We start from the raw sequence: 11,277 nt of genomic DNA on the forward strand, positions 1-11,277 counted from the left end.
CATCTTTTCCAGGAAACTGCACAAGACTTAGGAAGTTTAACCAGAGTGTTAAAAGAGCTCTTCAGAAAAATACAACATAATAATGTTTTGCCAACTCTTTGAATGTATTTATTCATGTTTGGATTTGTGTAAGGAAGTTTCCATGCTATAAATTTTTATTAAAAACATGTCATTAGAAATAAATAGTACATTTATAGTCGTAAACAAACCAGTAATTTTTACACACACTAATGTTGGGTTTCCTCTTACAAAACTGGAAGTGCATTCCACCATCTAATTTTTTTGTTTATACCTGTTATAAAAGGATAAAGTTGTTGCATGAGGTTTATACTTATTATGGTTTTCGTATGTCCTCAGACTAGATACACAAAAAGTTTGTGTCTGTTTTCCTAATAATACTTATATGGGAAACATAGCCTTCTGTTCTTGCTATTGATTTTCAATATGGTAAATGAGCTTAAATACTGCAGAAAAGATATAATGATAATAACAAAGATTAATATATTGGTTGCTTTTTCCTGCTTGCTCATGAGAATGACAGATTTGTATGAAAAAAGAAATATGCTTATACTGTAGAAAGGCTCGATAATACCAGCTGGTTAAAGGAAAAATACATTTTTTTTAGTTCACCAGAACCTTATTTTCATTAGCTATGTGCAAATGTGTGGCCTGGTTTCTCAGATACTAGGAAAGCAGAATTCCTCAATGCTGTTCTCCTTCCTGTTTTCTGCTTCCTGCAGATCGAGTTGATGATACTCAAATGTCACACGGTTGATGTGTTTGCCACTGGAGACCATTCGCAGCACGGTATTGTCACAGCCAATCTTCATTTGGGCTAGTTAGTTAGGGAAAAGAGATATAGAGGAGAGATAAAGGCACACTTATATGGAAGTGAGGGAAAAGTGTTGGTAATTACAAAGCACCGATGTATTCAATTTTGGAAACAAAGCAAGTTTGTGTGTAGTAATGGCCAGCCAGTGGTGGTATTGCTAACTAAATACCTTCTTTTGTATTTTTTAGTTTCACTTTACAATGGCTTGGGTATTCAATCAAGCGTTGTAACCTTTACTCATGCAAATGCCACTCAATTCCCATCCACCTGCAATCTCACATATGTATAGACAGACATGACACAGAGGTCTGTACATGTTTGCATTTGGGAAGGTACACTACTGTTAGATACCACAAACAGTGGGTAAAGGTAATGGTACCCTGTTCTGGAGATATCAAAAATTAACAATATTGAAATGTTTCCTGTTAGAGGGATGAGTGGTTTTGTGCGCAAGGATGTTCTTCACAGTAACAAAGGCCTGTGAGAGTCCCACCAAGTCAAACTGAAATGGCAGTGCCCAGCATATGGACTCACTCTGGGGGAAATCAAGCATATCACTAACCACTGCTTTAGATGAGCCATTTGGGTGGAAGCTTGGCAAAGCCTGTTTGATTTGGGAAACCTGGAGCACCTTCCTCACTAGAGGAGAATTCTGGTAGGCCACTGGGAGAGCAGAGGCTGCCGAGATGATAGAGTTTTGCTTCCTTTGCACCGCCAGGAAAACACATTTTAATCTCATTGCAGTGCAGAGTATTCACTCAGCCCAGCACTTTCCAGTTAAACCTTTAAACAGTGCCTGGACCATTAAGTTGTGGTGTGATGAAAGGCAAGGGAGACCACAGAGGCGAAGTGCCAGGCATGTTACTGCTCTCCAACCCTGCGGAAACGCCGCTTCTCCAGTGCACTTGTTCATACTCCTGAGGTACAACACATGTGCCACAGGGACCTGTCTGTCACACCACTGCCAACACTTCGTACTCTGCTGGACTGAATATTAGGGAAACAGGCAATTCTTATTTTTATGGGCAGAAAGAGGTCACTGACCTGGCATGATAGTCAAACAGGTTCAGAGCTCCTCCAGGGTTCAAAGCAGAGAGTGGGAGCTCTGAGGCTTTTGGAGTATGTGTTACTCCTGCAGCAGAAAAGGAAGCTTTGGAAACACTGAGTAAGTAAGAAAAAACTCCTCCAAGAAAATGTACTGCTCTGCCTTCATTTGTTATGAATTTCCAGGTTCATTTATCTGTTGACACTCTAATAATCATGTGTCATAGGACAAACATGTTAAAAATGTGTAACTTAACCTTATTATAATGATTACTGCAGGGGCAAGTGAAGGTGGTCATGGGTGTGCTGTATCACACAGCCCAGCCGCGGGCCCAAATAGCTTTAGCTCTCATGTTCTGCTACATGTGAAATTCACCAGTTTAGCAGAAAATCCAGGTTTGGAGGCGGCTCTGCATGACTCCCTCTGGTTAATTATTTTATCACGTGGAGGTAAGTGGAAGAAGGAGTTCTTACCAGACCCATGAAAGGAGTGACAGAGATCAGCTAGAGGAAACATCTTGGATGGGTCTAAGCCAGTTCCTCCTAGCAGCTCTACAAAATCTCCTACTCCTGCACAGCCTGCTGATGGTTTCTAAAAAGGCAGAGATTGAAAGTTGTTTATCATTTATCTTCGAAAGGTAGCAGTTCCCTAGACATGATTGCAGCCAACACTAGGTTTTAGAAGTCCTCTGTGCTCAAACCTGTGTGAAATAAGGCTGTTCTCATCCTGAGCAACACTACTTCAATTTGACATTAGTCAGTTAATTTCCTTAAGGGATTCCAAAGAAAGACCTAAGTAGGCTCTGAAAATTACTGACAAGTAGTTAAGGTGTTGATTCAACTGCTCTTAGTGCAGGTAAGCAATCTGATTCTGGATGCTTAGACATGTAATCAAATTAACACAGGGATGGGCTGCACGTGTGCCCACAGTCAGCTGGGAGGCAGGACCTCAAGTTCCACTATACCATGCTTATTCCTAAGCAATAAATGTTGCTAAAATACACTATTCTGGCAAAGTTTAACTAAAGTAGGAATTAACCAAAAGAGTAGTTTTTTATGACGATGATGGCTCACTATATATTAGACCCACAAGTGTTCTTTTCCTGAAAATTAATGCTGTTTGCCAAAAACATCTTGCACGGACACCCTATGCACCTTCAGGCTGTCACCCATATGCTGCTATTTAAGTGCCTGATTTCTTTATTGTCCTCCTGCTGTTGTCCCTTTTCTGCCTGCTGCTGAATAAGTCAACTCACTTGCCCGTCTCTCAAAGCCTGGTTTGCTCAGAAGCCCCCATGAAGGACCTAGGCTGCCAGTCTCACTGGCAGCAGGAAACAAACTTCCTTGCTCCTGTCCTTCTGGATATTTTGGAATTCGCACTTTCTTAGACTTCCTAGGCACAGAGTGCCACTAATAGCTCTTGTCCTCTTCTGTCTGATTGTCGCTAAGCACCAAGTGCTGTCGCCAAACCCCAGCCCTGTGCTGTGACTCAGAGCAGATAGAGCAGAAGGATGCTCAGCATGCCCAGCAGTGAATCAGCTGTAAGCACATTTGTATTTTCTCCATGCTAATAACTGACTATCTAATCCGCGTCTCCTTTCTCTGTTCAGAGTGGTTGCTGCTTTCATTAGTTTAAATACAGACAGACAGCTCTCTGGGAGAGCACTCCTTTCTTTCTAATGACATTATTACCCTTTGTTATGGCAAACAATATTTACATGCATTAATGGTAGTTTGCATAATTTGATTGCCTCTGCAACATTACAGAGACAATAGGGACAGAGACAGACCCAGCTCTTGTCTCTGGGGAGAAACCAGAGCCCTCACCGTGCACACACGTGGTCTGGAGCGCACATGCCTTATTAGCCAGTGCCACAGGCTGTCCCTGCTTCACCCTGTTCCCTCTCCCTTGCCCAGGAAAACTGCACATAGTAGTAATTTCTTAGGAAACAAATAACTCACCTTTAAAAAGAGGCCATTTAAATGTCCCAGGATAAGATCAGATATTTTTATCACCACTGGGTAGATTATGGAGAAGCTGCAGTTTCTGTGCTGATGAGGAATGACCATGGTGAACCTTCCTGAAGGAGTCTGAGAGATGACATTGCAAGCTAGGGCATGGGAGAAGGTAGAGAGTTACTTCTGCAGTCATAACTGCATGTAGCAAAACGATGTACTTTCAGTACTAACAAAGAACAGATGATTTAATTACTGAAAGTTACAACCAAATGCTGAAAATTATGCATATGGCATTTTCTGGTGTTCTTGCACAGCATTTGTTCCCTAAAAATTCTCTGCCCATTGCTTACTGTGTAGCGTGAGGTCTGGCAGAACTTGAGGGTGAAGCAGTCAATGGGAGACCTCGCACCCCAAATCCACACATCAGGAGCTCATGTTGTCGGGGGCTCATACTATTTCCCAGTTTGAACAAAGCTAAATATGGATGCAAGGCTTTTGTTTAGCTTTGACTGGTTATGGCTTGATATTGCCAGCAAATCCCTAAGTCCTATTATGCTCCTCTTAACTGGAGTTGCTTACCCTGCAAAACATCCCAATGAAACTAGAGCAGGTACATGCTGATTTTATCTTAAAGTTCAAACTTAACAGTGCAGGTAAGGGAATAGGTTATCATCTGCGTGTGCAGCCCAAGGGATCCTCCATGCAGACCTGGAGGCCTGCAGCTGCTTCAGCAGGCCGGTGAAGGACACAAGCCACCTCCAGCAGCTGCACACTATTATCACATCCACAGGCATGAAGCCACACCAGCGTGGAGACCCAGCTTGCAGGCTTGTGTCTGAACAACTCAGAGTAAGGACAGGGCAGACATGCCATCATCTTCATCCTTTGCACGGTGAGGCAGATAAATCAGACTGGCCTGAACAATAACTGTTAAATGTCCTGTCCCCTCTTGGAAAAAAGGTGCCAGTGATCATTATTTGTGCCTTCCCAGCTCACAGGCCTAGGGAAATAACTTGCAAATAGATCCTTGGGATCATGTATCACTCATAACTATCACATAACTATTCAATACACTGTTTTTGCTGTTGAACTTTTTCAAATATTTTTGCCTCATTGTTCACCCAGATCTAGAAATTGCTGAGATTAAATTCTCTAAATTAATACTATTTGTTCTAGCCAAATGTGTTGGAACATGACAATATAAGATTGGAAGAGATCATCTTTGAAAGAAAGAGCCTTCCGGTCCTGAATATTGAAGCCATGCCCAAGTTATCTCCTATACTTAGTTTTTTTCTTGAGACACACACTGAGCCCGAGTCAAATCCTCAGGCGTGCAGATGTGTGTGGCTCCGGTGGTGTTACTGGAGCCATGTCAGTGCAGATAACACCAGCGAGAGAATTCAATGCAAACCAACATGTTCATTTTTCTTCCGGCCCCAAATGCAAGCCCACTTGATGGTATAAAAAGGGGACTTACGAAAGAGGTTGGCGTTTTTCTTGACTGTGACAGTGAATCCGTTGCCTGGCTGGTGAATCCTGAAGAAGATCATTGCCACATTCTGTGATGACCTGATGCTCCTTTGAATATTGCCACTTTCACAAAAGTCTATGTATCTTTGGGAGGTGGAGAGGGGATGGTCCAAGGAACTGGGAAATTTCTCTCCTTTGAGTATCCAGCCATCAAATACCTACAGGGGTTCAATAATTGAAAACCAGGCTTTTGGTTATTGCTCTGTTAGCAGAGAACAGAAACGTGAAGTATTACAGACACTGTTTCATTTTTACACTGGATGACTTGTTCAAAGCCACCAATTAAAAACAAAAATTCTTCGTATTTATCGATTTCCTAGCATTTAACTAATTATTCAAGCTTCAATCCATATTTAGGAAAGGGATACATTTAAATTTTAAAGTTGGCATTACTTCATTCAGGTGACAATTTCGGTAACCTTTTTTTGAGGGAAGCAGCTCTTTTTGCTCCAGCAACATCACATTTACATCTTTTTTTTTTTTTTTTTAAGTTCTTATATTCCAATTTCGTTGTTACTAAGAGAAGTTTTTGACTGGCTTGATTTGGAAGCCACATGAAACATAAGTCACCCTCTCAAACTCTGGGCATTAAGTCCATTGATCTGGCCTGTAATTTTCCACCATCCATGTTTTGCAGCCTGTCATTAATCGGCCCGGGGGCCTTCCAGAGGTATTGAAATACAATAAAGCTTTGGGGAGGTATTACTGGCAGAGCTATTGCTCTCTCCTGTGTCTGTTCTTTTAGCTCGTCCTAGGCACTGGAAAGCAGAATAAATGCTGCTTACTTGGCTGGACCTTAAGCAGCAGCCTCTACAAATCTTTCCCTCACAACAAAAATAGCAAGTTTGTCCTCACTGTCTTCAAGCAAAGGTGTCAGAACTAGAAATCTGTATTAATGCTAGCATAGCTGCACAGTTGCGTGCCTTGCTGTTTCAATTCCCTCCTAGCCACTCTCATCCAGTAATTCCTTCCGTGGTGCAGTCAACACTTCGAAAATCCGAAGACCAGATCCTGCCATCGCTTCAGTGAGTAATCCTAATGTGAGTATGTGTGGGAGTTCCTCATGGAAAAGCTGCAGGATCAGTCTCTGGATTTGCCAGAACTGTAAATTTTCTAAAGTAATGAGATGTGGGTGTTCAAATTACACCAGGGAAAAGCTGCCTGTATAAATACGATAGTACAATGCAGAAACTGGGGACCCCATCATCAAAGGAAGGAAACCTCTATAAAGCCTCAAAGATCTCTTGGCATTTTTCTATCCTCCATAAGTGGCTGTAAGTCTAGGTACAAAATCCTTGGACCCACAAGAAACTGAAATCAGCCTCCCTGTAGCAATGTGGGGAGAGATCCCAGCCAGGGGTATGGGATGGAGGGACAGGATTCCCCAGGGTAAAGTGACCAGGGGGACAGCATCTCTTCAAGAGCGGGAGACAAGGAAAGGGCTGAAAGGCAGCTTCTTCTCCACCTCCTCCCTGGAGCTCAGCTCACCACCAGGTGGGACAGGGTCTGTGCTGTGCACAAAGGGCAGAGCACGAAGTGAGGGGAGCAGCTGGGGGCCATTGACCCTCCCTTTCTCTCCTGAATCGAGTTCAGATCTTGGTCAATGCTGCCTGCCAGCAAAATGTGCCGGTAAAGTTTTTTGATGCTGGAATATAAATGGCTCTGAGTCATGAACCTCTTTCTGTTCGGATCCAATGTCCTGAAAGGCTGTAGCGGGGCTATTTGAAAGAAAGGCTGCAACAATCCACTCATTAATAAGCTGATGCTAAGTGACCTGTGAGCGGAGGTCCTGGAGCAGTAACAGCTGTTTGGAGACCTGTATCATTATCTGCAGGGCTCATGTGATTCATGGTGCAATGAGAAAACCTTCCTATCGGGGCTGAGGGTCTCTGCTCATACTGACCAAACTGCTCAGTCAGTCCCCCAGGTATGGACACTCAGTAGAGGTGCTCCTGAAAAAGTTCAGAAGAGCTGATGCTGCAGTTTGGAGAGAGATCCTCAGTCTGCATCTGACTTTGCTTTAGGGGGATGGTGATGAGGGGGATGTACCCAAAGTGCCTCAGGGAGGAGGAACAGCTGTCCCAGAGATAGCTGCTTTGTGAAAGCCTGTTCTGCACACTCAAACACATACACGCTTGTGCACACATGCATTTGCCTGCCCCTTCCACATGTAGCAAATGTCTCACATGTCAGATGAGAGCAGGGAAGGGGAAGTGCAGCAGGACTTGCCAGCTTCTTACCTTCAGGAAATCGCCCCCTTGGCAGTCGATGTTTACAAAGTCGTAGTCTATTGTGATGAGCTCCTCGGGCTCCCCAATGAAGAAGGTCGCGCAGTGCAGCTGCGGTTGCTCTGCAGTGAAGGTGAACTGCCCCTCTATACTCAGCATGTCGATGCACCCTGAAGAAACAGAGACATGGGGCTGCTGCCTCAGCCTGCTGGGGAGGGAGACACAGTGCCAGCTGCCGCAGCACAGGGAAGGGGGAGTGAGGAGAGACCCCCACGCTGAGACCCATCTGTCAATGAGGAGAGGGAAACCCAGCTGAAGCAATTAGGACCCTGCTGAGCATTGGAGGATGAACAGTAACTCGCAGGTGTGAGCGCAAGCATGCGATGGGGGGGTGCAGGGGATGATGACATGTCAAAGCATCTCTGAGCAGAAAACTCTGTATGTGTACATGCATAAGTGCACAAACACCCCATTCCTTCAGACTTCTCTCTAATCACAGCTTTTCCACCTGCCCCATCCCCTGTAGATATGACTCTGCCCAGGGATATGGGTGGACAATCTCCATCCTCCTCCCTTTATTGGGGACCCTCAACTCTGAGCTCCAACCTCTTTTCAGAGCCCTGTTTCCATCCCTCTGCCTCAACCACAGTTTTTCTGAGATTTTAACACTTTGTCCTTCTTCTCCCCACCCTTACAAAAAGTGCTTGTAGTTCTGTCACTCCCAAATAGCCCCTTTCCCCTCCCTGAGCCCCGAGCTCCCCCCAGGACTCTCCTACCCACTGACGGTCCCCACCAGAGCACCAAAGAAACTCACGGAGCGACCGCCGGTAGATCTGCCCTGCAGACAGCTCTCTCTTCAGATCTTCACTGAGGAGTAGGAAGGGCTCATCTTCACCAGCATCCCTCACCTGGTGAAGGAAAGAGGGCAAGAGTAGGCTGGGGCAAAGTGAAATGCAGCCCCCTCCCTGCACCTCTCAAGAACAGGCACTAGCAGATTAAATCCCTCCTCCAGAAACGGTGCAGCTGTGGAAGAGCTCAGTCAGAAAGCTTCCAACCCGTAGTAGAGGGGAGCAAACCTGGCACCTAAGAGGTGAGCCCTGCAGCTCAGTGCACAGTGAGTCACTTAAATCCTCAGCAAAAATGTAAGTGTGAGAAAAGGGAGGATAAACAATTGGGGAGGGTGGGTGGGGGACGGGACTGTTGCATTGTTACCCAGGTGTAGGTTTAATGCAGGAGGAGTGGGAATAGGAGGGGAGAGAGGAAAAAGCACAATGCTCAAAAGCTGGGAGTACAAGTTAGAAGACAGCAGCTAAAAGCACAGCAAGGTGCTTTAGTTATCAACCCCATTGCTCACCTCTAGGTATCTGGTTTCCCCCTTGGAGGCTGCCAGGAAGATGAGAATGAAGTGGCATTGAAACTGGAAAGCAGACGGCATGCTGACACCTCCTCTGGCGGCCCTCCCTCTCTCCCCGTGGCCAAGTTTCTCCCAGTCTGCGCTGGCAGGCAGGAGCCGGTGGGGTATCTTGGAGAGACTCTTTTTATAGAGCTGTTGGGAGGGGAGGCACTTGGTCCCCGTACTGATAGGGTAACCCATGGTAACTGAATTCCTCTCGCAGTGACACAGTACGTGGGCATGACAAGGGTCCAAATCACAGCCACAAATTTCCAAGCCAGTCAAACTCCCCTTGCTGGCAGATGTCTTTTCTACTTATCTGTCTGGTGGAGCTGAAAAGCTCTGGGGAGGAGAGCCTGTCCCCGTGCAGCTGGGGCACTCTCATGGTGTGTTTATTTCCAGTTACTCCAAAGTGAGGAACAAGGAACATCCCTCCCTCCTCCTCTTCTCCTGCTTTCCAGTCCTGGGGCATTTCAGACCTGCAGGGCTCCCTGCCTCCCTCCTGCTGCTCCATGCCATGCAGCTCTCCGCAGCCCCCATGCCAGGTGCTTCCCACCAGCCAGTCCTGGGTGGGTGCCCCTGCCTCCCAGGCAGGCTTGCAGCTGGGGGACAGCATCCTCCCCGGGCTGGGGGACCTGCTGGCTTCCAGGTCCGGCACCTGCAGCTGGGGCACAAGGACTTTGCAGCAAGTGCACAGGCAAAATCAGACAGGTGTCCCCACCAGATGCGGCTTTCCTACAGGAATTAGGAAAACTTGGGGCTCCCAAGGGTGTATTCCCCACGAAACAGCTGATACTGCTCCAGCCCTGATCCTCAAGGGAAACCTGAGAAAGACTTTCAAAAGATGAACCTGGGAATGAAAATTCATAACTCTGCAGAGTACTAAAACCCAGGAGCTCAGCAGAGATATTAATTTTAGGGTATATTCTCGTTTTCCCCTGACCCAGGATGAGCCATCAATACTCGGCAGACAATAACTACCCTTTCCCCATCTCAGGCTTCTTGCTAATGTCTCCTTCTTCTCTATGCTTCCCTGTCAAATTGTCACTTTGGTTCAGCAAAACTTAGAAATAATATGATCTGGACTTGCAAAGCTTTAAGTCTGCTGCTTCCGATTTCATTGTTAGGGCTTGTGGACAGAAATATTTTCTTGCTGTTTCACCCAACTTGTGGGTCGAACAACAAATAAATAAATCTTATTCTGTCTATACACCTGTGGCTCTGACCTTATTATGCTGTAATTCTTATTCTTATAGTTTAATGTAAACTATAATATTGCTGCATATCTACATGGCACTTCTGTGAATTTGTTATACCTGTGTGGGTTTCAAGAGCATAAAACTGCTAAGGAAATGGAAAATACTATTTTTGAACTTTGACATCAAGTTGCACTCAAAAGTTGTTAAAACTGCTTTGGGGAACTGAGTAGTTAATTAATGCATGAACCAAGATTGAATTAATTAATCTTCATGTACTTGCCTTCAATTGTTTAAATACTGTGATTTTAGGCAAGAATTATCAGAAGAACCAAGGGAGTTTGGAACCAGAAATCCATTGAAGTTCTTTTGGGAATTACAAGTTTTGTTGGAAAACTGCAGGGTTTAGTCCCAGCTTGCATTAGAGGATGGCTGGGAGATTAATCAGAGCGGTGAGAGGTGCCCTGGAGACCACGGGGATACTGTGGGACCTGGAGGGGCTGCAGGAGAGCCCAGCCTCATTCGCTTTTCTTCTCACATGTTCACTTTCTGAAGAGATGAAGGAAGTCAGGATTACGGCATGACCTCTCCACTCCGCATGTTTGAGGCACTTTGCAGAACCCAGTCCCAGTTCTGGCTGGGGTGTCCTAGTTTGCTCTGCTGGCTCCCAACCTAGACCTCAGATGCTGAGTCCTTGCATATCTTCAGTAAAGGAGTGGAAGCGTTTGATTGTGTGAGAATTTGACCAGTTACTGAAGGTTTGGTTAAATTCACCTCGAAAAAAGAGTGAAGGACAAATGACACTGCAGCTAAATCAATATGACTGTCTATTAAACCAGCTGTGAGGTGATCTACTCAGAAAAAAACATACCAACAGTGATGTCAACATATTCTAAACTCTTGCCTATGAATAGCTGAGGTCTGGGCTAGCATTCACTGGTGGAGATGCCCAGACAAGCAGATAGCCCCAGGGCCTGGAGGACATCCTGGCAGATGGGGTGTGGGGACTGTCCTTCTCCAACCAACAAGGTGGCAGAAGGGAGGATAGGAGCCACCTCTATGTCTGTTGCAATTTCTTACTCACATGGGACCTGT

The 11,277-nt window shown here is 45.4% G+C and overlaps 1 protein-coding gene across 1 annotated transcript; it reads right to left on the reverse strand.

The window, feature by feature from the left end:
• Window positions 1-677: 677 nt before the first annotated feature.
• On the reverse strand, window positions 678-9,028 carry CRHBP (corticotropin releasing hormone binding protein; the record flags this gene model as incomplete). Its single annotated transcript, XM_082336008.1, has 7 exons — window positions 678-835; window positions 2,351-2,468; window positions 3,839-3,987; window positions 5,313-5,523; window positions 7,606-7,763; window positions 8,408-8,501; window positions 8,948-9,028. 7 exons carry the CDS (start codon window positions 9,026-9,028, stop codon window positions 678-680), a joined length of 969 nt encoding a protein of 322 aa, XP_082192134.1.
• Window positions 9,029-11,277: the final 2,249 nt, after the last annotated feature.

This window comes from Platalea leucorodia (genome assembly GCF_965183815.1).
Source record: "Platalea leucorodia genome assembly, chromosome: Z".
NCBI classification, from domain to species: Eukaryota; Metazoa; Chordata; class Aves; order Pelecaniformes; family Threskiornithidae; genus Platalea; species Platalea leucorodia.